At 42.4% G+C, this 27907-nt stretch overlaps 2 protein-coding genes and 1 pseudogene across 2 annotated transcripts in view; all 3 read right to left on the reverse strand.

Annotated features, from left to right (window-relative positions):
• The window catches only part of PLBD1 (phospholipase B domain containing 1), a 72199-nt gene extending 44454 nt beyond the window's left edge, over positions 1-27745 (reverse strand). Inside the window, exons 1-2 of the mRNA XM_024128965.3 lie at positions 26187-27745; positions 11726-11945 (exon numbers count right to left, since the gene is read on the reverse strand). Coding sequence (XP_023984733.1) covers positions 11726-11945; positions 26187-26289 — 323 coding nt within the window. The 5' untranslated portion in view covers positions 26290-27745. The remainder of the gene's footprint in view (positions 1-11725; positions 11946-26186) is intronic.
• Positions 14107-15266, reverse strand: LOC129391346 (hyaluronan synthase 2-like). Its single transcript, XM_055085483.1, has one exon. It carries the CDS (start codon positions 15120-15122, stop codon positions 14379-14381), a length of 744 nt encoding a protein of 247 aa, XP_054941458.1. The 5' UTR covers positions 15123-15266; the 3' UTR covers positions 14107-14378.
• Positions 15268-18307, reverse strand: LOC102982594 (hyaluronan synthase 2-like; annotated as a pseudogene).
• Positions 27746-27907: the final 162 nt, after the last annotated feature.

The following is a 27907-nucleotide window of genomic DNA, read 5'->3' on the forward strand; positions in this document are numbered from 1 at the left end:
GTCCGGGAAGATCCCACATGCCGCGGAGCAACTAAGCCCGTGCGCCACAACTACTGAGCCTGCGCTCTAGAGCCGGGGCTCTGCAATAAGAGAAGCCACCGCAATGAGAAGCCCGCGCACCTCGGCAAAGAGTAGCCCGCGCTCGCCGCAACTAGAGAAAGCCCGCGCACGGCGACGAAGACCCAGTGCAGCCAAAAATAAATAAATAAATAAATAAATTTTAAAAAAATAAAAAAATAAAATTGGGAAATATTCCCAACATATAGGAAAGCATAGACTATAACAAACACCCAAGTATCCACTACCCAACTATATAAAATCATTATATTTTGTCATATTTGCTTCATATTTTTTAAAAAAGATATAAAACATAAGATAGAGCTCAACCTCTGACACTAATTGTCCTCCCTTCTCCCCAGAGGCAACTGCAGTCTTGAATGAGTGATTTACTGTTCTCATGCACATTTTTATACCATCTCTCTCTCTATATATATATTTAATCATAAATAATGTATATTATTATTAATCATGTTTCAGAACAAATATAAATAAGATCATACTATCTACCACCCTAACCTGTTTCTTTTTCTCCACATGATATTTTAAAAGAATTATCTGTTATCATCTGCAGCGTAAACTTATTCTTTTCATGTTGATGGTATTCCATGTTATGACTATATAAAAATTCATTTATGCAGTCCTATGATAGACATTTAACTGGTTTTTAATTTTTCGCTATTACAATGCAACTTCAAACGTTGTAAATGTCTCTTTTTACACATCTGTTTTTCTAGTATGTATGTGTATATACACACATACATATACAAGTAGAATTGCTGGGGTGAATATTCTATACACCTGTAGTTACTAGATACTGCCAAATTGTTCTCCACAGTGATTGGACCAAATTACGTTCTCCCCAACTACACGTTAGATCTCTCCTTGCTCCTGAGCCTCGCCAACATTCGGCACAGTCAGACTTTCAAATTTTCAACAGTCTGTTGTATCTGAAATGATTCTTTGTTTCAATTTCCATTCCCCTCAGCATGACTGGCCATTTGAGATTCTTTAAAACTTATTTAAAAAGTTAAATGTCCCTCATATGCTATACAGTAAACATTTGTGGTGAGCTATAACTGACATACAACATTGTATAATGATTTGATACATTTATATATTGCAATGTGATTATCACCATAGCATCAGCTAACACCTCTACCATGTCATGTAGTTGTAATTTCTTTTTGGTGGTGAGAAGAATTAAGATCTAATCTCTTAGAAACTCTGAAGTTTATAATACAGTATTGTTGACTCTAATCACTATGCTGTGCGTTGGCTCGCCAGGACTTATCTACTAGTTGCAAGTCTGTATGCTTGAACAACATCTCCTCACTTAAACGTTTTTGAATTGATGAAAATAATCCATTTACATCTGTTGTGATTTTAATATACTTGGATTTATTTCTGCAGTCCCTTCTGTTTTTCATTTACCATCCCTCTTTTTGGTCCCTCTTTTATGCTTTCCCTGTTTAAATAACATTTTCATTATCCTTCTTTTTACTTCTGCTAATTTAGAAGCTTTATATAAAATGTACAATTGACTCTTGAACAACATGAGTTTGTACAGCAAGGGTCCACTTATACATGGATTTTTTTCAGCAAATACATACTCTTTGGATATGGAGGGCCGACCGTAAGTCTACAAGAGGATTTTTGACTGTGCAGGGTTGGGGGTGAGGACTCAGCATCTCTAACCCCAGCATTGTTCAAGGGTCAGCTGCATTTCTATTCCATTAGTGATCATCATTAAAAATTGTGAAAACATTCATTATTATGCATTTTATTATAAAATATAAATGACTTTTTTTGGGGGGGAAGTACCACGCGGCATGCAGGATCTTAATTCCCCGACCAGGGATCAATCCGTGCCCCCTGCAATGGAAGCATGGAGTCCTACCCACCGGACTGCCAGGAAATTCTTATATAAAATCTAAATGAATTTTCTGTTTCTCTCCTCCTCCAAACATACATATTTTAGCAAGCTTTACCTACCCATTGACATCACCCATCATGTTATTGTTCGAAGATTTAGTTTTACCTTTTCAATTAAAAAAATTAAAATAATTTTTATTGTTTAACTTTTACAATCAAGTTTTATTAACTTGTTTGTTTTTTGTGTTAACTATTGTTCCTTATATCCCAAATGTTCCTTCCCTCTTGCTATTTTTGTTAATGTATGTCCTATAATAGTTTAATAGAAGTCTGTGCATGGTAAAATATTTTAACTTATATATCTAAAAATATCCTTATTTTGCCCTTGCTCTTGGATAATTTAAACGGTTTTAAAACTCTAGTTAGTTATTCTTCCTCAGTACTTAAAAAATATCATCCTCATATCTTCTGGGTCTATTGTTGCTAATGAGAGGTATGCTGTCAGTCAAGCTGAGATTCCTCTGTAATCAATGTTTTTCTTTCTGATAGCTTTTAAAATTATTCCCTTTATCCTCAACTTTCTGTAGTTTCATCCTCTGTGTTGTAGCAATTTAATAGGCTGTGTCTTCCAAATAAGGACTGGTGTCTTTCTCAATTTTGATCAATTCTCAACTATTACCCTGTCAGCTATTGCTTATCTGCAATTCCCTCCAGTTTCTTTTCCTGGGACTCCTAATAGACATATGTTGGAGTTTCTCAATCAAACTTCTCTATTTAATAACAGCTCTCATTATTTTACCCCTTTCTCTCTTTGGGCAGTGTACTGTATAAATCCCTCAATACCAATGTCTGATTCAGAAATTATTTCTCTGAGTTTGTCTAGTCCAGGGTTTGCCCACTTATTGATATTTTAAAAAATTAATTTCCATAATTTTCATTTATGATATTTCAAGCAGGTTCTTTTCAAATATCTACCTGTCTTCTTATTTCTTCCTTTTTGTTCCATAAATTTTTCAAGTTTTCCTTCATATATATGTGTGTGTGTGTATACATATATTTTGTTGTCGTTGTTGTGACCTGCAGCTTGAGTGATCTTAGTTCCCCAACCAGGGACTGAACCTGCGCCCTCGGCAGTGAAAGCGCAGAGTCCTAACCACTGGACCACCAGGGAATTTCCAAGTTTTCCTTCATTTAAAAATTAGAGGGGCTTCCCTGGTGGCGCAGTGGTTGAGAGTCCGCCTGCCGATGCAGGGGACGCGGGTTTGTGCCCCGGTCCGGGAAGATCCCACGTGCCGCGGAGCGGCTGGGCCCGGGAGCCATGGCCGCTGAGCCTGCACGACCGGAGCCTGTGCTCCGCAACGGGAGAGACCACAACAGTGAGAGGCCCGCGTACCGCAAAAAAAAAAAAATAAATAAAATAAAATAAAAAAAAATTCGAGTACCTTAAGCATATTTAAAGTCTTTGTTAAACTCATCTACAAAATTAATCTGGAGTGTATTAATGACTTTATTGTTGATTTTGCTGACTTTTTCTTAGCATTCAATTTCTTTGTGCTTTTTAGAACTTGGTATTCAGGCATTTTAAGTTATGTGTTTGTTTACATTCATAAATTCTTCCCCCCCCACCCCCTTCCTTTCTCCCTCCCTGTTTCTTGCCTCTCATTTTCTTCTAGGCACTTCCATCGGACTCCCTGAGAACCAGGTCTTATAGCGGCTTTGGGGGACTTCTTTCCCATGGAGTGCTGCACGTATATGTGCACTGGAACCAGCACATATGGATGATTTGGTTCTTTTGCTCACCCTGCCTCCCATCAAGCTCACGGATGCTTATAAATCTCTATACCAGACTGCACATCAGCAGAAGTTATTCTGTGGCCTCCTATTTTCCAAACAGTCCAAAGCAGCAAGGTTACTTCTGCTTCCCAGCCTTGATTCAGCTCCCTCAGATCACCGAGGCCTTCACCCACCAGCAGGGGTGGCTGTCTCTGCCTGCTTCATGCTAAGGGCCCAGCAGATCCATACCCCGTCATTTTTCTGCCTCATTTCTGGTTCAAGAGATCTTTAATCTTGTTTGGGGCAGGGGGGGGGGGCAGCTATATTACCATGATGCTCTCTTTCTATACATTTTATCTACTATTTGCTCTAAGTTTGGAGCAAAGTGGGTCAAATTGTGAGCCCCTTGCACCCTCTGGACTGGAAGTTTACCTAAAGTCTGAGTTCCAGTTTTTATCTGATGCTTTTTATCGACCTAGAGGTCAGCACTGTAAGCAGGAGGTGACTCAGCTTCCAAAAATGGGAATTTGGCCCCCAGCACTGTGGAACTTTAGATATCTTTATCTAATAGTTTCCAGAACTGAAATTGATGAGAATAGAGTTTTATTGCCAGTGAGGCAAAGAACATTAAAATCCTTTGAAATCTTTTATTTTATGGTCCTTGAATTCAACAAACTTCATGAGTGCTTTTCCTTCAAATTATCTGTAAATATTTTTTAAAAATTGAATGATCATATTTAACTTTTGTTTATATATCTTTTATGCTGCCACGCCTATTCTTCTATCAAGTTGGTCCCTTTTCTATCATCTCTAAAACTGAGGGAGAGAACAGCAATAAAGCTAGACAGGTGTGTGGGTGACACAGAAGGGACCCTCTGCTCTGGCCTCATATTTCAGGTGAATGGAATGCAGAAACTCCAGGTGAGTGGAATGACTTGATTTAGTTGCTTAGGGAAGCAAAAGCCCTTCAGTTTTCCCTCTGAGGTTGCATGGGGAAGTAGAGATGGCTGCCAGGACTGTCTGGGCTCATGAGCCAAACGCAGCACCCCTGCACCCCGCCATGAGTTTCAGGGGGCAGCCAAAGGCTTTCTTGTCTGGCCTAGGGTGGAATAAGAGGACATTGGGAGTTGATGGACCTCCTGGGGGCAGAGGACTTATACTTTGGGGTGACTACTGCAACCTCGATGGCATTGATTTTGCAGCTGGAGACCAGGGAGACCATGGAAGCCTCATCAGATGTCAGGTGGGGAAACACCCCAGCTAAAGACTCAATGAGACTGTTCCACTTCAGTAAATGTGCCAGAGAAGGACACAGGACAATCACAGCTTAAACATCCCCCCTCCCTCCAAGATGCCTCAGTAACACCAATCCATTCTGGAAAAAAGTGTTTGGAAGAGGAGTGGAACATTCTGAATTGGCTCAGTTTCAATGATATTTTGTTCCTATTGAAATGACTGTGGTAACATTTCCTGCCATGAGGAGGAATGGGCTCTTAAAATTAAAATGATTTAAATGGAAGTAAAGTTCTCTGTTTTTGGAAAAAATAATTTGTGGGCTATTGACCTGCCAATGCTCACTCAGGTAAAGAAACAAAAATTCACACTTTTTACCTAAAGTCTCCATCACTGCACCCTGCCCAGCTCCACCCAGAGTTCCAGATCCTCTCAATTTTTCAGCCTATTTCAATAAAGGGCTGTGTTTCTCAACTGGAGTGATTTTTCCCTCCAAGGGGGCATCTGGCAATGTCTGGAGACATATTGTGTTGTCACAATAGGGGGAGGGAAGGTGCAACTGGCATCTAGTGGGCAGAGGCCAGGGATGCTGCTAAACTTCCTACAATGCACAACAAAGGATAATTCAATCCCAAATGTCAAAAGTGCTGAGGTTGAGAAACCCTGAAACAGAGGAACATTCATCCTGACTTGGGGGTAGTTGCTTGGGTGGAGGTCCATATAACAGTAAAGACAGATGTAGATAAAGGAGGGTAACTAGGCCAGAATTATTAAAATTTTTTCTTTCTTTTTTTTGGGGGGGGGGCTAAACTTTTTGATTCTGATATTCAGAGCTGGGGAAGAGAAACCTGTACCATGAGATCAGAAGTGGAGGCTTCACCTGATCCTGCCCCACCCGGGGGCCCTGAGGGACATAATCCACTCACAGTCCCCTGAGAAGGCTGAGGCCCTTCTCTGATCTTTGAGCCTGGGGCCCTATACTTTTGCGTGCTGGAGCAACACAGGACAGCAGATAAGAGCAGAGGCTTTGAATTCTGAACTCAAAGCTTGATCCACTCCTTGTAGGCTCTACGACCATAAGCAGGATTCCCAACTTCTCCATGCTTCCGAATTCTCATCAAACAGAGCCAAGACCAGTCTCCACGTCAAGGATGTGTTAGATTTCATTTCAGCTCCCGTGGTGTGTAAAGTCAGTAAGTTTCCTCCTAAGTTGGCCAAGACTTTGCCTATCTTTCCATCTCTCACACACACTTGGTGACAATCACAAAGACATACGGACACCTACTTTTCCCTGAGCCTTTTTGCATTCTGTTAATACCATATCATTTAGTGCTTGTCAGGTGATCTCTCCTACTGGGGGGGGGGGGGGGGGGGCGAAACTTTTTGATTCTGATATTCAGAGCTGGGGAAGAGAAACCTGTACCATGAGATCAGAAGTGGAGGCTTCACCTGATCCTGCCCCACCCGGGGGCCCTGAGGGACATAATCCACTCACAGTCCCCTGAGAAGGCTGAGGCCCTTCTCTGATCTTTGAGCCTGGGGCCCTATACTTTTGCGTGCTGGAGCAACACAGGACAGCAGATAAGAGCAGAGGCTTTGAATTCTGAACTCAAAGCTTGATCCACTCCTTGTAGGCTCTACGACCATAAGCAGGATTCCCAACTTCTCCATGCTTCCGAATTCTCATCAAACAGAGCCAAGACCAGTCTCCACGTCAAGGATGTGTTAGATTTCATTTCAGCTCCCGTGGTGTGTAAAGTCAGTAAGTTTCCTCCTAAGTTGGCCAAGACTTTGCCTATCTTTCCATCTCTCACACACACTTGGTGACAATCACAAAGACATACGGACACCTACTTTTCCCTGAGCCTTTTTGCATTCTGTTAATACCATATCATTTAGTGCTTGTCAGGTGATCTCTCCTACTCTTGCCTAGTTGTTTCAACTTCCTACTTCCTGGGTCTGAGACCGTATTAGGCTCCTTTAGTATTTCCCATTGTGGTTAATCCATTTGTGTGTGTATGTGTGTGCATGTGCACGGACTCCGTAGCTGGACAGCTGGTTTCCAATTCTGGCTGCTGCTTACTAGCTTTGTGACTTTCTGCTACTTACTTTACTTCTCTGTGCCCAAGTTTTCTCATCAGTAATATGGGGACAGTAATAATATATACCTCACAGCGTGGCTGTGGATTAAATAATTTAACATATATAAAATGTTCTGAACGATGCCCAGCATATTTTAAATTATATATATATGTGTGTGTGTGTGTGTGTATATATATATAAATATAAGTGCTAGTCATCATTATCACTATTTTGTGGTTCATGTTAAGTCCCAAATAATTACCAGTTGATGGGTCATTTGATAATTTTGAGGGTGTGACTGTGTCTTACCTATCTTTGCTTTGGCAAAGACTGTGCCTTACTTATCTTTGCCTTGACCCGGAGCCATATTCAGTTTCTAATATCAGAAGGAGCAAGTTGGGGGTACGGAGGAGATTCTTGAAGTATCTCTAGATGGTAAGACAAGTGCCCAAAAAGGTTCCACCTTTGACTAGTCTCTCTATTTGTGCCATAATCTTGCTAAAACCTCTTTTCATCATAGTTTCAGCAACTGTTGTGTCAACACATTACCTTAAAACGAGTGGAGAGAGTACTCAGGAACTCACTCCCCACTGTCTCTCTAGCCCCAGAGCCTGGCACAAAGTAGTATAACGAGGGTGTGTCCCATTGAATTGTGGCACCCAAACTGGCGAGGTAATTCCAGAGGAGGTCATTTCTGCATGTACCTCAGCAACGCAAGAGATCAGCCACTTTGCTAAAAACTAGAGCAGACCAGGTCCTCACATCCCCATCACCATTCTTTCCAGAAAGGTTTCCTGACTTATTTTATTAAAAATCAATGACTATTTATCAGCTTTTACATCATTAGTGAGCCATCAGAGACTCTTAATTTGCAACTCTTAGGGAGCCACCCAGTAGAGTTAAAAAAAATGAAGGCAGAAATTCCATTTGGCCAAGGCTGCTAGACAATGCATTACATGGAAGTACGTAGCTGACACTTCCGATTCATCTCTCATAAAACTGCAACAACAACAGGATTCGATTAAACTTCATAAGCCTGTAGTTAAGTAACCACTGGGGGGCAGAAGTTGTGTGCCAGGCGTCTGGGGTATAGAAAGATGAATAAGATGGGGACCCTGTCCTCAAGGCACTAAGAGGTGGTGGAGGGGAGAGATGGGGCTCCGATCCAGTGGAAATGGAATCAGAAAGAGCTTCATCAAGAAGAGAGCATCATATAACTGATTCACTTTGTTGTACAGCAGAAACTAACACAACATCGTAAGCAATCATACTCCAATACAGATGTATAAAAACAAGGTCATTTCTAACAGCTATATGATGTATCATATTGACACACAATACAAAATATTGTAATTTCAAAAAAAAAGCATAAATCAAAAAGAAGAGAGCATCTGAGATGGGTCTTGGAGGTCGAGCAGGATTTTGATAGGTGGAGACGGAAGAGGCAGCGTCTGACTCTCAGGAATCACAGTTCTAAGAGATGCTAGGAAGGGGCTGTGCGGGAGGCTGAAGGAGCATCACAGCAAGCCTCAGGGGCCCCTCCGGAATGCACGTCTGCGTGGCGCATCACGCAGTGAGGGGCTGCTCAGGCGCCGCGGGTGGGACAGTTGAAGAGGGAGAAGAGAGAGAAGAGAGTGTGAAGAAGAGCAAGACAGCGAGAGAAGCTTCTGAAAATTGTGAATGCCTACCCCAGACTGTGGCCCTGGTGGATCTGCCTCCGCTGCACACGGTGAGATAACCCTGCAGGAGCCGCGCAGGTACACGGCCAGGAGCTTCGGAACACAGGCCGGAGGGCGGGCCCGGGACAGTGTCGTAAAAGTGTTGTAAAAGCTCCAAGAAGCAACAAATTGCTGCGTGCTTCGAAGGCAGCGATGGAGGTTCGGAGCGTACTTCTTTGTGTTTTGATTTGGTCTCTCGAGTGTTTCATAGGTTGGAAAGAGCAAATTATATTTTCTGAGGCCGTCAAACCAACGTCCTTATCTGCCTATCTCAGTCGTTCATCCCACGATGTTCGTCCTTTCACACATCTCCTCCCCCCCGCCCCGAGGTGCGGGAGAATATAAGGCACACCACTCCATTTTAAATGTGGTGATGTGGAAAAACGTGGCAGCCCTGTACTTCCCACTGCTCTTGGCAGCTGCCTGAGCAGCTCTGCAAGATGAGAGGAAAACAAGGCAGTTCTTTCTTTTGGCCTCTGGCGCAAACTCACCTTCTCTGCCCTGGCTCCAAGGCTGTGTCTTGGTACGTGGAATTGTCCTTTGCAAAACAGTCCCCAGCAGTATATGTTTTAAATTGATGAAATGATGTCTGTGTATGAAGATGCTATTGCTTCTCATACAACTGTCCCTGTGTAGCTGAAAACAAAAAACTCTAGCCTATGACTTGTATTCTTTCTCCGCCATTGGTTTGCGGCTACAGTCACAACTTCCAGAGGGTTGACATTTTAAGCTCTTCTGCTCTGCTTCAGAGAATGCTGGATACCTTTGCTCGGAGGGATCCCCAATGCCTCTCTGCTCAGTTGAGACAGTGCACGGGGTGCGTATGGCTGCAGTCCTTCCTGGGTGGCGCCTTGGGGTCTGAGAGTCTCCATCACGTGAATTCTTCCAGCCTCCCCTCTGCCCTATCACCCTGCCAGAGCTCTTGTCTCTGTGAGCCCTGATTCTTTACTCCATTTGGCATTTCTCCTTCCTCCAAATTAAACTCTTGGGCAACAGAATGTGTAGTAAGCCTTCACCTCCTAGACCATATCAGAAGAGGAAGGCAGGAAACAGGTAACCACCTCTGTCTCTTCCCTTTTCCCCAACCCATTGCCAGGGCTCTCTTTTAAGCTTGCCGGGTCACATCCCACGATTCTGAGCTTTGAGTGAAGCACAGAGCAGAGCCTTTGAATGCATGCTGATTCAGAAATTCCCCTACTTATTGGACTTTTCAGCAATGCAGTCAGAATGACAGCCTCTGAAAAGGAGCTTCTGGGAAATGCCCTTCTAAAGATGGTTTTAGTTGTATTTTTCTTTTTCTTTTTTTACATAGTAGCATTTATTTATTTATTTAGCCGCACAGCTTGTGGTCATGGGTAAAGGAACTCAAGGATAGGTCAGTACTTTATATTATGAATAAGGAAGAAATGATAAAGCTACTTCCCAAAGTGAGATGTTAAAACTTAGGTTTTCCTGAGACATAAGAATAACAGAAGGGTCACTCTTGTCAGAAGTCTCCTCGGTCAAACTCCCCGAGCTCTCTAGTTGTGATGCCAAAGTCCAAGGAAGACAAGCTTAGGCTCTCAACATTCAATCTATGTTAGCATCTCTAACACAGATTAGAGATGCTCCACTCAAGTTACATAGCTTCCCTTAATAACTCATATGTATCTTACGCATGACTTCACTGAATATATTTATGTTCACACAACTTCAATCTGAATTATTTCTCCAAACTTGCAACTCAATTTAAAGCATGCAATCAGAAACCAGTGGATCCCGAAATAAAGATTTGTAGGGAAAGAAAAAGTTCAGATTTGTATATGCTGAATACAGTTTTCAACATGTTTTTTAAATCGTATTTAGTTTATAAAGTTTTCTATATCTCCAAATTGAGAGTCCCCTATTAAGGGGACTTGTATGGTAAGGTAACAAAAATTTGGTATAAAAACAAAACCAGGGGCTTCCCTGGTGGCGCAGTGGTTGAGAGTCCGCCTGCCGATGCAGGGGACACGGGTTCGTGCCCCGGTCCGGGAAGATCCCACATGCCGCGGAGCGGCTGGGCCCGTGAGCCGTGGCCGCTGAGCCTGCGCGTCCGGAGCCTGCGCTCCGCAACGGGAGAGGCCAGAACAGTGAGAGGCCTGCGTACCGCAAACAAACAAACAAAAAACCAGGAATTTTTAGTTTAAATTTTAAAAAAGAGCAGCCAGAGTCCAGTAATTAGTCAGTCAACATTTGATATAATTGCCAGTACTCAGAAACAGATTAAGATCAGCACTGCATTTACTATGACTAAGATGGTAACAGTGCAAAATAAGGTTTGGTTAAACTGCACTCAGCAATCTAGGTCACAGGCATAAAAGTAGAAAGCCACGTCCTCAAGACATTTTATATCAAAGGAAGAATGAGGCTTGTTTAAATGAGTTGCAACTTTCCTTTCCTCAAAGATCTGTTCTCTAAAAAGGATGAGTCATGATTGCATTATTATAAGTACATTTTTTGTTATTTCCATAAGACAAGGGAAGAACACAAGAATTAAATAACAATAGAGTTGGAAAGAACATTCATGTTAGACATTAAAATTTCAATTTAAAATCTTCCCCCACTTGAAAGTATGGTTCTAAGATGGTTGAAAATAAATGCTGTTACATTTTATTTTTATTTTGAATTAATCTTCTCTGTTTGTGGTCCTCAAAGAGCCACTCCACCTCCATTTGCTTTCTACCCAACAATAAATGACTAGTAAGATGAAATGGCTTAGCAGTCTTTTAAAAGAGTTTCATGAGAGGGAAAGATTTAAAAATGTGTCACAATTGGGGGCTTTGCTCCTTCTAGGCAGGTATGACTACTATAGGTTCAAGTGTAATTCTGATAATCTTTCGATCATACGAGAAAGACCATGGCAAATTTTCAATTCTAGTGTACAATGCCAAGAAGAAAAAACCACTGTTGGGCAAAGAAAGGGACAGAGGTTGCCTGGCAGTTCTCCACCATGACTGGGTACTTACGGGGCAGTGAGGTAACCCTCCAAAAAGCCGGCTGCAAACATGACGATCTCATTGCTCAGGGACTGAGAACCGTATCCCGCTCTGATCTCCAGGATGCCCCAGCCTGTGGTTTTCACAGAGTTATTGTAAAAGCCGTAGGCATCCCCATTCCTGTCTAGGACATTTTTGACTTGTATTCTCTTCTCAGTAGGCATCCAGTATGCAGTTGCATAGTAGACCCCTGGAAAAAAAGAAAAAGGAATAATGATAGGATGTCATTGAACTGAATTACTGATACATTTTTTTTCCTACGTAACCAACAATTCCAGCACATTTGCTTTTAAAGAGTTCTGTTCTATTACAACAGAATTGGGAAATCTGCCACACTATAGTTTGTCCTTGTTACAAGTGGGAAAAAACCAGAGCCTTGACCAAGGGGGATGAGCCTAGAGCACAAAGAACCAGGTCAAAGGTAGGGGCGTAGTTGGAGCATCAATGAGGTGGGTCTAAGTGCTTCATCCTTAGAGATGGGATTCTGGGCAAGGCAGGAGCTGGAGCTCTCACCCACCTTGTCATTCAACCAAGAATAGGGTTCATATCCCTGGTCTGCAACCCTTTCCATCCCCCTCAATAGTTGGGCCAAAGCATCCATATTCTCTCACTTTCTATCCTATCTCTCCTGCTTAATTCTTTTTTTTTCCTTATCAAAAATATCTTATTTACAAAAAAATTCAATTATACTGTACATCCTATACTGGAAATACATTGAATAATTGCTAGAATAAATATAGGCAATTAATTCAATGTTTTATGAGAATGAGAGAATTTGACTTTGAATGTTATCAAAGCTTAACTTAGAACATAAACAGTCAAAAAGGCAAACTCAAGTTTTCGTCTCATTTAATGGCATGGTCTGTTTCTCACAAGCTCTCCAATCAGTGAGAGTCTAAGTTGTAGAACGTTATGTAACTTTTTGTACTCTGAAGGTAGAATGTGCAGTTTTTTCTTAAGCAGGATGGATGGAATACAGGTGTCTGCATAAAGAGGAAGCAGAAAGGCAAGAAACACATGGTTGAATACTTCTCCACATTTATGCTTCATCACAATACTTTTTATGCAACGCTTCATGTGTTCAATTGTGTTTTTAAACACAGGTCTACACAGCACCAGCTATAAGGCAAGATGGGTCATGTCAAAAGTCAAACTGGATAACTGAGACCCCAGAGTAGCTAAATTAACAAGGCTGAGGGTACCTGGTCCATCAATTTTTTATGTGCCAATTCTTGATATAACTACTAAGCCTTGATATCATGTCTACTATGTAAACACATTTATGTAGCCCAGGAACAGAAGAGATGAAGCAATTATCTGTATAATTCAGAAGAAATCTTCCCTAGAAAGTTAAAGAGGACATGTGGAGCTTGATTCTGCCAATTTTGAATCTGTATGCCTTAGCCTTATTATAATTTATCCCACTCAACCGTATAAACCTCATACTAACATGTAAAGTGAACTGACAAGCTGGAAAAATAAAGGTAGGTAAAGTATGTTCAATATATAGACAGGATCCAGTGAATACAGGTCACAGAACAAAATGATGAACTGCTTTGTATTTGTCCAAATTGTACAGATAATTTTTCCCACTTTCCTTTTTACTTAGCCTGGGAAAACAGTGAGAATCTCCAAAGACTATCTTTAATACCCAGATTTTGTCCACTGCTGGATGCCTAGTGTTTTCTTTTGAGAACAGCATTCCCTTTTTTTTCAATCTTATGAAACATTGTACTTTTCTACCCCTTTGGCCTTGATTTTCAGTGACTTCTTTTTTGTACACATAAGTTTGAATTTCTCCTCCCGAAGTGTGACAGGTATATTGGCCTTTTCTAAAGAAATGAAAAAAAGTTAAAATATTGAAAGTTTAAATACTTTTTCACAGAAACAATCTATTCAATTTTAAAGGGAGAGAGAGAGAATAACATTTTATTCTTTCTATCATGAACAACATCAGTCAACCAAGCTTCACATTTTGGGTAGAAATTTTTTAAGTATGAATTTTTTCAGAACCTATTTTATTTTTTTTAAAAAAAGGAAGAACAGGTGTATTTAGGCAGAGAAGTAAAATATAAAAGATACAAAATTTGTTTTAAAATTGGCATACAGAATTTTAAAACACAGTACAATTATATAAAAATACAGCACAGACAATGGCCTGTAAAATTTCCTTCGGCCTTTCATTTGGTAGAGTTAAACAGAAAACCCTTTCTTAAAAAAAAATTAGCTATCAACACAGTCCATAAGTTAGGTTGTATATGTTGAAAGAACTTTTCCTTGAGTTTCCAAAATCCTCTTCTTCCATGGTTACCCACATAAAGCATGACTAGTGAGGTATATAGGACAAAACACTGTTAGGCGGATGTACAATAAGGAAAAAGTGCATAAACAAAGAATTCTTCCCATTTTCATAGAAGTATCAGATTAAATGTGAGTTCTTCTTCATGTATCATTATACTTTGGCAGAATTAAAATAAACCCATACAAATGTCTTTGTTCAAGTCCCAGCAGCAGTGATGTGTCTCCTTTGGTGGCATTATCTGATGCCACAACCGTACAGTCCCTAGAGGAACTAAGGTTTTGTGTGTGTCTGCATCTGTAACTACAAACATCAAATGTAAGATCATACATCAAGCACCATGTCATACTGTTGTCCCGTGTTCCGCCTGCCACAGTTTTTGATGAGAACCACATACAGTGTCAAAAACATGACCCAATAGCATGCATAGAGACATGTTCCAACAATTAAAATTGTCTGTTTGGATTCTGAGAATGGCTTTTTAGATTCCTTATAAATGGTGAAAATCACACCACCCAGGAGGATTGTATACCAAACTGATACTGGAATGAGTCCTATGAAATTAACAATGGATTTCCTTCCAGATGTGCCCCACCCAGCTTTGCTTATCGTTGCAACTGCAAACATCTTGGCGGGAAGTAAACTTGACATGTATAACATTGAGTAGAGGGACATGAAGACCATGATGATATTTCCTCTAAGGCAGCTGGCAGAAGATGATTTTATGAGACCCACTAACTGGACAGTTAACAAGAAAAGGAGCATGTTCCAAATTTTACTCCTGTAGAAGAGCCGGATTACTGTGGCAATGAGAAGGAAAGGGAAGAACCCAGTGATGACTGCTTCATAGGTCATCCGCAAGTGATGTTTATGAAACCACACTGCATTGTACAGCCACTCTCGGACGCGGGACTGGCTCCAACGGGTCTGCTGGTTTAACCATCTGAGATATCCCTTAGGTGTTTCAGTAAGGCATTTGGATCGAGCTGTGTATTTTGTTGCATAGCCCAGGCTCAGCACTCGGTTTGTTAGATGCCTGTCATCTCCAAAACTACAGTGGCTGCCCATAAATTTTTTTTTTAATATTTATTTGTTTATTATTTATTTTTGGCTCATGCCGTGTCTTTAGTTGCGGCATGCGGGATCCTTAGTTGCAGCATACACGTGGGATCTAGTTCCCCAACGAGAGACAGAACCCGGGCCCCCTGCATTGGGAGCACAGACTCCTACTCACTGGACCACCAGGGAAGTCCCCTGCCCATAAATTTTTGATTGTACCACTCTTCCACAAATTCATGCAGTAAGGAGTTTCTGTACATTCCCAGAGGTCCACTAATGCACTGGACACATCCAAAATAAGACTGACAGGCCCTTTCTATGTTAAAAGCCATCCAGTATCTCACACTGCTGAGGAAGGAGATCCAGGAATCATACTTGTTTAAAATCTGGACATCTCCCCCGACACCTCCAACCATGGGATCTTCTTCTAAAACTTTTACCATCTCCACTGATGAGGCAGGGTCAAGCATGGTGTCTGAATCACAAACCTGTACATAATCCACACTTCGTCCCAGTGCTCTGAGAGCTGTGTACATGACTTCTCTTTTTCCACCCCATTTTTGCATGATGCAAATACTCTTGTTGGATAAGACCAACTGGGTGACAATGTTGTGAGCTTTCTTTATGTGACTCATCTGTCTCACCAGGACCATTCATGTGGAAGTTGTTCTTCCAGATATAAGTGGCTGATTTGTCCCTGCCCATGACTTCACTGAAGATGTCCATCATATAAAGGTCATCTTCTGAGTTTCCATCTATGACCATGACAACTTTAATTCCAGGGTAGGTTAGCCTTTTCACAGATTGCAAACATTCCATAAGTAGTCTGGATCTTCTTGATATACAGCAATGCAAAGAGCAACAGTTTTGTTTCAACTTAACGGGGGCTTCTAGAGATTTTTTCATTTTTCGGTGCTCCAAAAAGGCAAACAGGCTTTGGATGAGGAGGTTGATGCTAAAAAGGCACCATGTAGTCCAAAAGAGAAAGAGTAATTATCTGTTTGGATAAATTGGTAGGCAACAATATAAGCAGTTGTGATTCCAAGGAGGAGAGAAACTCCAAAGAATGTGGTTCCAATTATTCTCAGGATACATAGAAACCTCTTACATCTTGTTCAGCTCTTGGTCAAAAAGTTGTGTTCAGCCTGTCTGTGTTGTCCTGGAGTGTCAGTGGCAGGCAGTTTCCAAAACTGAGGTAATAGGAGATCAGATGAATTTGAGACAACTGGTCAAAAAAAAGTTGGTTTTTTTTTTTGTTTGTTTTGTTTTGTGGTATGCGGGCCTCCCCCTGCTGCGGCCTCTCCCGTTGCGGAGCACAGGCTCCGGACGCGCAAGCCTAGCGGCCATGGCTCGTGGGATCCTCCCAGACCGGGGCGCGAACCCGGTTCCCCTACATCGGCAGGCAGACGCACAACCACTGCGCCACCAGGGATGTCTGTGTTGTCCTGGAGTGTCAGTGGCAGGCAGTTTCCAAAACTGAGGTAATAGGAGATCAGATGAATTTGAGACAACTGGTCAAAAAAAAGTTGTTTTTTTTGTTTGTTTGTTTTGTTTTGTGGTACGCGGGCCTCCCCCTGCTGCGGCCTCTCCCGTTGCGGAGCACAGGCTCCGGACGCGCAGGCTCAGCGGCCATGGCTCACGGGCCCAGCCGCTCCGCGGCATGCGGGATCCTCCCGGACCGGGGCGCGAACCCGGCTCCCCTGCATCGGCAGGCGGGCGCGCAACCACTGCGCCACCAGGGGAGCCCCCCAAAAAAATTTTTAAAAAGGATGGGGGAGTCTTAAATACTTAGGTCTCCTCCACTTAAAAAAAATCACTAGTATTTTTTAATATTTCCATTGCACTTCAATCAACTAACTCTTAAAAGAAAATGTTATCTGTGCTTTGAAAATAAATTAACTTTATTTTATGTTATGCTCTAGTTCCCCTCCCCTAATATCGGAAAGTCTCTTCTCTTTTTTGTATTAAAAAAAAACAAAAAACAAAAAAAGGCCTGGTGAAAACTTAGCAGAACCCAGGAAGCGTAGAATTGGGAGAAAGTCTTTGGCTGGGGCTGGTTCAAGTCCCTGGTTCCATGGGCTGCTGGAAGCCAGGACTGGGTAATTCTTCCCGGATGGCTTGACTTCTCCTTCTTCATGGTTGTTGCCTTTCTGCCTCCTCCAACTTAAGGGGGGTCTCTTGCTTACTTCTTCACAAATGACATGAGATTCTTATTTTGCAGAAAAGATCGAAACTATCACCTGTGAATTCCTCAAATTCTTGATAATTTTGTGAATTGATCCTCACAACTCCTGTGTCCATCTCTCCCTTCTTCGTCTCCTCAATCCCGCTACCTGTGCTCTGGATCCCACCACTCTCCTTAGGTGGATCTCTCACTTTCATTAGGAACTTTGTTCCATCCTCTATCTTCTTGCTCCTGTACCCTAAAGCTCTCTCTCTGCAGTGGCTCCTTCCCCTTTAGGATATTAACGTGCTCCATTATCTTGCAGCTCAAAGCAAACCAACCACAGCAGCCCTCTCTGGATCACAAAGGGAATCCTTTAACGCTAATGTCACGTGAATTTCTGAAAGCACTTGACCTTGGTGCCCACTTACTCTTAAAGCTCTTTCCTCCCATGGCCTCTGGAACAACAATCTCTCCTGAATCACCTCCTCCTTTGCTTGCCTTTTCCTATGTCTCCCATGGGTTCCTCTTTATCTTTACCCCCAACAGCACAACGGATAACACCTTCCGGATGATTCCATCAGCACTAGAAATTAAAAATATCCAAAACAAAATTCATATTCTCTCCCAATCCATCCTCCATCCTCTGCTTTCTAGCTCTGTGATCTTTCAGCCTGAAACCCGAGTCCATCCAGGTTTCCTCTCTCCTGCATAACTCATGTTTAATCAAAACCTCCAAAGTATCTCTACCACTAGAAAGTGCCTCTTTAGCTCTACATTTCTATGCTAGTTTTGGTAACACAACTTGTCCGAACTATGAAGAGGCTGTTTTTCCAGGTCTCTCTGACTGTTAATCCATTCTTCATACTTTGCCAGAGTGACCTTTCTAAAATGCAAAACTGATTTGTTTACTTAATTACCCCAAATCTTCAATGGCTTCTACTTCCTAGAATTAAAATTCTTTGACTTACCCCCTTGACATTCATGACCTGGTTTCTGCCTACCTATCTAGTTTCATCCACCACTCCATGCACTTTGTGATCTTGAAACCATTGCACACACAGCTCTCCAATCTGCCATGAGCTGGTCCAGCACCTCTGACTTTGCATATGCTGTTTCCTATGTTTGACATTTTCTCCCTTGTTAAATACCTAGCAATCTCAAAATTGCTTTTTAAGACTCAGGAAGCAACACTCCCTTTGTAGGGACTGACTTGCTCTACAAGCTCCATGTACCTTGAAAGCAGGTCTTCTTCCAGTTTTATCACATTGTAATATAATTTATATGTTTGCCCCTGCTCCTAGCCTATGAACTCGAGGCCAGAGATTGTTTCCTCAGCACTTGATACGGTGTCTGACCCACAACAGGTGCTCAATAAACATCTATGAAAGGAAGGAAGACTTAGGAAGAGAGAGAAAAGAAAAAAGAGGAAATGAAGAAAAGAAATGGTATGTACTGCATTTATTTCTCTGCCTAAGAAACCACTGTACAGCTGCTCAGGTTAAAGACAAACATATTAAGGTCATCAAAGAGGTGGGAAGAGGCCAGAATGACTCAGATTCTAGGCTGTGACTCAGTGGATGGTTGTTGTATCATCACTGATAGAGGGAGCAGATGGGAAACAGGTCTGGGCGGGAATATGAGTTTAGTTTTGGACACACTAAGTTTTTAGTGGTTAAGATACTATAAAGCTCAGATTAAATATTTATATATGGTTATCTATTTTCCACATTCAAAACTGACTCAGTATTTTATCTTTTTGATGCAAAGATTGTCTATGAAAATTAGCGCTAAAATTAGAAACTTAATACTGGAGCATCGTGGCACCTTGGCCCAAGAGGGTGATACACTGGGACTTGGTCAAGCTATGCTAATCAGCTAATGCTGATTATGACCCTTAAAGAATGATCTTGAGCGGGAAAGTCAATTTATTCTGAACTGAGTCATGACCATATTGGTGGGCTTTCTTTAAAAACGGTAAAGTGGAAGTAATGGCATTGATAAACATAGGCAGGCGCAGAATACTTGTCAACAGGCTCCTGGTGATGAATGAGTCTAATTGTTACTAAGTCAACTGACCACAGTAGGACAATTGTGGGCATCATCCAGAGATATGTCCTTTCTTCTCCTCCCAAATATAATAAGTATGTTTTCCAAACTGATTTTGGGACACAAATGCCACAGCCTCAGCCCTTCCCCAGCTTGTCTCATGCATTCTCTCCCACCCTCACCTCCAGTGAGCTTTGGGGGAAATGAAAAATGAAATGAAAAAGGGTGGCTGTGTCACTGTTACTGGTACTACCTACTTTTCTGACCACAAATAATAAACTTCCGTAAATCTGTGCTTTTTTGACACTCATGTGCCCCCACGCATGGAAAAAAAAAAAAACTTTTACCCAGTCCTCAAGAGAATTCAATGAGAAAAATTTACTGCTAACATTACTGACCAGCAAATGCTTTGAGAATTAAGCCCAAATCTGAGTTTCTCCTGCTGCCCCTAATTGATGTCCTCCGTTCCTCAATGTTTTCTCCATGTATCAACTCTTCCTGGTTACCCAGTCCCATGCTTTTTTCTGATTTTCTTAAATCCTCGAATAATTTAAGCCTTATGCTTTTCTATTTTTAAAAAAACTCCTCCATGTTGTGAGGCGAATGGTGTGGAAAGTGTAACAGCAAAAAGGTAGAAAAATATCACATAATTCTAATATCAATCTAGCTCGATACAAGCTCTGTGAAGGCAGGGGCCACTTCTGCTTATGACCCTATATCCTGGGAGTGCTGTAGCTGGCACAGTAATGTTTCTGTGATGAATCTAGTTTAATTGTGTGTGTTCTTGACCCAAAAGTGAAATTTATCTGAACATTCACAGAAGTTAATCGAAAATAACTCGAGTCATTATGTCTTCAAGCTTGGGTAAGGAGCCTAGAGGACGTTCAGATGCCCAAGGGGCAAGGGCCACGTGTTGATATTTTCTCTAGAGTCATGAAAATGAAAATGAGATTTAAACTTTTTTTTTTTTTTTTTTTTGGCTGCGTTGGGCCTTCATTGCTGTGCACGTGCTTTCTCTAGTTGTGGCGAGCGGGAGCTACTCTTCGCTGCGGTGCATAGGCTTCTTATTGCGGCGGCTTCTCCTGTTGCGGAGCACAGGCTCTAGAGCGCAGGCTCAGTAGTTGTGGTGCACGGGCTTAGCTGCTCCGTGGCGTGTGGGATCTTCCCTTCCCGGACCAGGGATCAAACCTGTGTCCCCTGCATTGGCAGGAGGATTCTTAACCACTGCGCCATCAGGGAAGTCCCAGATTTAAACATTTTTAACATCAACATCCTTAGAATCAATGCACTTGATAAATATTTGTTGAATGAATGGGAATATTACTTTCTAAAAACAGAGTATTTTTCTTCTGTAAATAAATATGAAAGAGGTCCCATCATTTTCCTATTTCTCTCTAAAAACCCAAACACCCCAATTGAATTTCTTTTATTTACCTGTTTATTCTAATATTTTCTATGAGTTAATTGTTTTCAGTTGAAAAAAAATTCCTAACCCTGTCTTAGAATTTGTAAAATAATCATAAGTGGCCTAAATCACTCCTTCCCGTATTTGGAACCTAAGTTTGCTGGCACCTCATTTATGAAAGAGGATGTAGTTTTCAACCCTGAGCAATACAATTTTTGCCTGATATAGTCAGTCAGTTAGAGAAAAAAAGAAACATGAGAAAGCAGAATATGTCAGAGAAAAATATAAAAACAATAAAATTGCAACTTAATCTATCCAGATTGGTTCTGGCTGATAGTTTACTGACTGTGATCCTTGAATTGCTTTTCTCTTTCATGCTCCATGAGCATGGTCATTCAGCATCCCTCTGTGTACCTTGGCTTTGCAGCTTTCCTTCTTCGAAAGGGCTTTCAGTAAATTGATACCTGGTTTTTAGATTTGCTTTGTCTCTTCATCAGAGAAATTAAACCTATGCATCTGTGGTCAATTAATCTATGACAAAGGAGGCAAGACTACACAGTGGTGGGAAGACAGTCTCTTCAACAAATGGTGCTGGGAAAACTGGACAGCTACATGTAAAAAAATAAAATCAGATCATTCTTTAACACCATACAAAAAAATAAGCTCAAAATGGATTAAAGACCTAAATGTGAGCCCAAACACTATAAAACTCCTAGAGGAAAACATAGGCAGAACACTCTCTGACATAAATTGCAACAATATCTTTTTTGATCCATCTCCCAGAGTAATGGGAATAAGAACAAGAATAAACAAATGAGACCTAATTAAACTCAAAAGCTTTTGCACAGCAAAGAAAACCATGAACACAGTGAAAAGACAACCCACAGAATGGGAGAAAATATTTGCAAATGATGTGACCGACAAGGGATTAGTCTCCAAAATATACAAACAGCTCATGTGGCTTGATATCGTCAAAACAAACAACCCAATCAAAAAATGGGCAGAAGACCTGAATAGACATTTCTCCAAAGAAGACATACAGATGGCCAAGAGGCACGTGAAAAGATGTTCAACATCGCAAATTTTTAGAGAAATGCAAATCAAAACTACAGTGAGATATCACCTCACACCAGTCAAAATGGCTATTATCAAAAAGTCCATCAACAATAAATGCTGGAGAGGGTGTGGAGAGAATGGAACCCTCCTGCACTGTTGGTGGGAATGTAAATTGATACAGCCGCTATGGAGAACAGTATGGAGGTTTCTTAAAAAACTAAAAATAGAGCTACCATATGACCCTGCAATCCCACTCCTGGGCATATATCCAGAGAACAACATGGTTCAAAAGTATACACGCACCCCAATGTTCATTGCAGCACTGTTTACAATAGCCAAGATATGGAAGCAACCTAAATGTCCACCAACAGAGGAATGGATAAAGAAGATGTGGTACATATATACAATGGAATATTACTCAGCCATTAAAAAGAATGAAATAATGCCATTTGCGGCAACATGGATGGACCTAGAGATTGTCATACTGAGTGAAGTGAGTCACACAGAGAAAGAGAAATATTGTGTGATATCGCTTATATGCAGAATGTAAAAAGAAATGATACAAATGAACTTATTTACAGAACAGAAACAAACTCACAGACTTAGAGAATGAAGTTATGGTTACCAGGGGGTAAGGGTGGAGGGGAGGGATAGTGAGGGTGTTTGGGATTGACATACACACACAGCTATATTTAAAACCAGTAACCAGCCAGGACCCACCATATAGCACAGGGAACTCTGCTCAATGTTATGTGGCAGCCTGGATGGGGGGGTAGTTAGGGGGAGAGTGGATATGTGTATGGCTGAGTCACTTTGCTGTGCACCTGAAACTATCACAACATTGTTAACTGGCTATACTCCAATATAAAATTAAAAGTTCAGAAAAAAAGATACCACATTAAAAAAAAAAAACTAGTATAGAAAGAGCACAAGAAAATGTTTGCGTTCACACAGAGCACTGTCTTCTTTTGGGTCTAAAACACTAAGACAATGGGGATGAGCTGTAGGAAGACTTAGTGAGTCTCAGAAAGACAGAAAAGTGTTGGGAAATTCTAAAGCAGCCATGGTTAATAAAAATTGCACTGTAGCAAAAATAATCAAGATGATTACAGACAGTTATAACCCAGGAAAGTGTTTTCTGAAACAGCTGCTTAATGTGCTGGTATGGACCCCAACTCCCTGAAAGGTTAGGCCATGATTAAGAAAAAATTCTGTTTTTATAATAATCCTTTTGTAATCTTTTTGCCTTATCAAGAGATCCACGATGCCTTTTCAGAGAAAAGCAACTCCAGTGGCTGGTCAATTATATAGCCCCTACTATGTGCCAGGCACTGTTCCTCACAACAAACTTATGATATAGATATTATTATAATACCCATTTTACAGATGAGGAAATTGAGGCATGGAGAGGTTAGATAATTGACCGAAGGTCATGTGGTTAGTAAGTATTGGAGCCAGGATTCAAACATAGGCAGTCTGGCTCTATGGCTTCTGTCTTGGAATTCCATCATATCTCTCTAATACTTGACTTCCAAGAATGAAGACCTGCCATAGAAAGAGTGAACACATGGAGCAACTTCCTCAGGGAATCTGGAAAGAAGAAAGTTCTCAGAGATAAAGGATCAATTGAGATTGGCCTCAGCCATACGTCTGCTACATCAGTTAAGGAGACTGAGCAACTCCCAGGACTGTAAGCTCCTTGACAGCCGCATAAAGGGATTAGCCTCTTTAGAGAGGCAATCAGTTAGTCTCACGTGGCACTGGTGAGTCATGGGAGAGTGGAAAAGGAGTTGGTGACCAGGTTTTTGGGCAAGCAGTGTGTGGTAAGGAGGAACCATGGGCTGACTGAAGTGTCCAGTCCTAGTGAGAGGCAGATGAATCAGGCCCCCAGCCTAAGAATCCCTGATATTCTTTTATCCTGTGTAGTTTGATTGCAGTGAGGATGTGCCTGGAGCAGGCTACACAAATAACCAGTCTGATAAAAATGAACAACAATTAGTATTTTGATGAATAGACGTGTGTTTATTGGGACAAGTCAGCTTCCTTGTATCTGATCAGCTCTGGAGAACTGGAAAGAATGAATTTCTGGAGTCTAGCCCTGCAAGTCCCAGGGCCAGATCTGGAACCAGTTTTACCACGGCACACGCCACCTTACGGGTCTCTTGGCAACCAACCCATCTCTTTCCCTGGTGACAACCTGACTGCACTATACATACGACTTAGAAAAACTGCTAATTCCCTGGTAGTCCAGTGGTTAGAACTCCGAGCTTTCACTGCCAAGAGCTCGAGTTCAATCCCTGGTAGGAGATGTAAGCTATGCGGCAAAAAAAAAAAAAAAAAAGAAAAGAAAAGAAAAATTACACAAGACATCCTAAAAACACATGTGGGGCTTGAAAGTCTGGAAAGATAAAGGCAATGCGATTATATGTCTAAAGTCTTTAATAGTTTGAAATATATGGCTAGGATGAATTGGTAGTTGTTTGCCGTTTTCTAGTATAATGAAACTACAACGTAACTTTCAAAAAACGAAAGAAGTTGGTTTTGGATAAAGAGGTGTATGTTAGCAGATATAAAATTCATTCCAGGGGGTTGAAAATACAATCCCTTTAGTGTTTACCGGGCACTCGTTAAATGCTGAGTACTGAGCTGGGCATTTCAGAGAGAACATGGAAAGCAAGGGGTAGCAAAGGCCCCAATTTCTGCCCAAAAGTTGTTGGCAGTCCAACAGTTGAGGGTAAGACAAAGACCCCAAAAGCTGCACTAGAAAACAGGTTAATATGGGTGGAACAAAGGAAACAGAGATCGCATCTTTTGAGACAGTCAGGGTGGGATTGACCAGTCATCCCCCAATGCCATGATAAGACGTCTTTCTGGATTGCTGGGCACAGTGCCATCAGGATCAGTTGCAGCAGAAGTGCCCTCACTCTTTGCCTTGACTCCCTCCACCTGGCATGGCTTCAGCTTCTTATTTGGGGAACTCAGTTTAAGAAGCCGCTTCTTGTCGGTTGATATCTTCTTGAATAAACAGTGCCCCATCTTCAGAAAAACAATGTCTCCACCTCACTCCTCAGGCTGCCCCCTCGCATCTACAGAAACATTTAAAACAATCCCAATAATCCAAAAGAAGAACAGAAACGGGAGAGAAGATTCCACCAGCACTCCAGACACAGAAGCCATTTCCATTTCCAGGGCACTCCCTAGCCTGCCCCCAGGTGTGTCCTAATGAGCAGTCTCAATGGGCTAAGGCGTGGCGCGGGGACTCCACCACCTCCAGAATGTGCAGGCAAATCACGGGTCAGGAGCCTGGGATCGGTCATTTCTGAGCTCAGGAGCCCAGGCAGCTTCAAAGACTGGAAAGATTTAGGAATGATAAGTGGTCAGGTTGCTAAAGCAAAGGCCTTGAAATCTGGTGACCGCACACACCTGTTGATGGAAGGTGGAGGGACAAGAACGGCTCTCCCGAACCCCACCCTAGTCTTGCACAAGGTCAGCACAGAAAAGGGATTAGGAAATAAAATGAAATGAATCCTCTCTTAATATTACTTTTCAAGTCTTTCAGGTTTTTTTTTTTTTTTTTTTTTTTTTTTTTTTTACTTAATCTTGGTTTTACTCATTGGGAGTGAAAGTGACAAAGCCCAAACTTTTTTTTTTTTTTTTTTTTTAGGCAAAGGGTCAGTGTCAATACCTGTAGGAATAAAACCGTTTTAAAACCTGTTTTACTAAGAGGGGAGTAGTCAAGTAAATGGCCTTTTACATTTCAGCTCTGCCTTCAGTGGCTGTGTATCTTTATGCAAATTACTGAAATCTCTCAGTCTTAAACTTTCTCATCTGCATTATGGGGATAATAAGCCTACTTAGGATTGTAGTGAGCATTATATGAAAGAACACAAATCCTCCGCGCGCTGCCTGGCACATACCAAGCTGACAATACCAGGCTGCACTTCTCATCATTTTAAACCAAAGTCATTGTCAATTAAGGCAAAAAAAAAAAAAAAGTGGCATTCCGGGATCATACCTCTGTATGGTGCGAATAAATATATTCAGATGACCTTTGGCTGACGCTTTTAGGACCAGCCAAGGTTCAGCAAAGCCAAGAGTCGTGCAGGAGCGAACCGATTTGTCTGCCAGGAATCCTGGCCAGCGCGTCTTAAGTTCGCAGAAGCACACACCCTATGACCTCGTCTGGGGCCGTCCCCGAGCTCCAGCAGGGCTGGAGCAACCCCGGCAGAAGCGCGTTCCTTGGCGCCCACCCAGAAGCCAGACGGACACACCCGCGGGAAGTAAACTTGACCGGACTCCGGAGTTCACCGAGCGGCGCGGGCGCAGCGGGGAGCGCGCGGGCGTCCAGGGCCCCTCCCGGCGCCCCCCGGCCGGGCTGCCCGCGGGGCGCGCTGCTCACCTGCCAGGCCCGGCGGCACCACGGCGGCCAGAAGCAGCAGCAGCGGCAGCGGGGCCGGCGGCCAGGGCAGCCCGAGGCTCCCGTCCGGGCTGCGGCGGGACATCGCTCGGCGGCCGCGATCTCCGCTCGGCTGGACCAGGCGGCTGTTGGCAGAGCGGTTCCGCGGCCGGTAGCGGGGCGCAGCGATGCAGAGGTTGGGGCGTCCTTAACTTTCCTCTCTCATGAGCCCGGCCTGTTTGGGGCTTTTAGAGGCGAGGAAGGCTCACGTGGCCTTGAGGACAACCTTCGCCCTGCTGAGCCCCAGTCGAGGAAGGGCGGGTCCTTTCTGACCCTCTAGCGCCCTGTGGGCAGGGCTGGGACAGTCCCTCTCCTAAACTTCTGGGACCTGCCGAGGCTACGTGCTGCTTTCTCCTCACTCGTCGGGCGGTTTGGCGGCCCAGGGCTGGAACAAATCAGTTCATGTCCACACCGCTAGCCTCTAGGGCCGGCCGCTCGTCTGCAGCAGCTGGGAGGAGACCCCCTGGGCCGTGGAGACATGCATACCCCTGCCTACACGCAGCTCCGATTCCTCGCCATTCTGGAGAGGTCTTCACTGGTCCTTCTAACTCCAGAATTAGTGCCCTTCCATCTCAGGCTGTTTAACCCAAATCCACTGGCGGTTACTCAAGACTTTGGATCGTTTGCTTTTCTCTTCATTGGCTGGATCCACCACTGGCGAGTGATTCAGACGGGTCTGAAACCAGATATATCCCCCAGACCCCTGTGAAGTCCCCATTTCTGTGCAGGATCAGTTGAAAGTGACATTGTGAAGTTGGCAGAGGGTGCCCTAGGTGACATTGTGAAGTAGGCAAAAGGCATTTTATTTATTCAGTAAGCATCTGTTGAGCCCACCTTTTGTGTCAGGTACCAGTGATATGAAGACCATTAACAGCAAGTCTATGACAGGCAAGCAGGGATAAAACCGTATAAATAAACAGGTACTGGAAGCTGGCGTTATTGCCGCAATAGAGCTCTGCTTAAGGGTCGGTGAGGGAAGCCAGCTGGGGGCCTAGACACCCCCTTCTTCTCCATCTTTCTTCCAAGCTTAACTTAAGTGTTAATGGGAAGGGAGGAAAAGAGGCACATTTCCTGGAAGGGGAAACACATTTGTAATCGCTAGAAAAGATACAGAACAATTACATCAAATCTCAGTGCAAAATGTTAAACACGAGTCCTAAGTCATAATTTTGTTTGGTGACAACACCTATCACAGTACTTGGATGATAATATCATGTAATGAGTAGACATGAATGAAGGAATTGAGGACACTGTAAAAATTGCAATGTCCATTTTTCTTCAAGTTAGAAAATAAAAGTGAAGGAAAATTATGAACATTTTGATTGTGCCATGTCAGGAAGAGAACTACATTAGGACATTCAAGGAAGTCAGAAAGTAAGTCAGAAAGAGGAAATCGTATATTAACGCATACAGGTGGAATCTAGAAAAATGGTACAGATGAACCGGTTTGCAAGGCAGAAATAGAGACACAGTTGTAGAGAACAAACATATGGACACCAAGGGGGGAAAGCGGGGTGGTGGTGGGATGAATTGGGAGATTGGGATTGACATGTACACACTAGTATGTGTAAAATAGATAATAAAAAAAATTTAAAAAGGGAAGTTGTGCCATCCCAAATATTTCAGTCATGCTACCCTCCACCGCCCTCCTTTACCTTATAACC

This window comes from Physeter macrocephalus, chromosome 6 (assembly GCF_002837175.3).
Source record: "Physeter macrocephalus isolate SW-GA chromosome 6, ASM283717v5, whole genome shotgun sequence".
NCBI lineage: Eukaryota > Metazoa > Chordata > Mammalia > Artiodactyla > Physeteridae > Physeter > Physeter macrocephalus.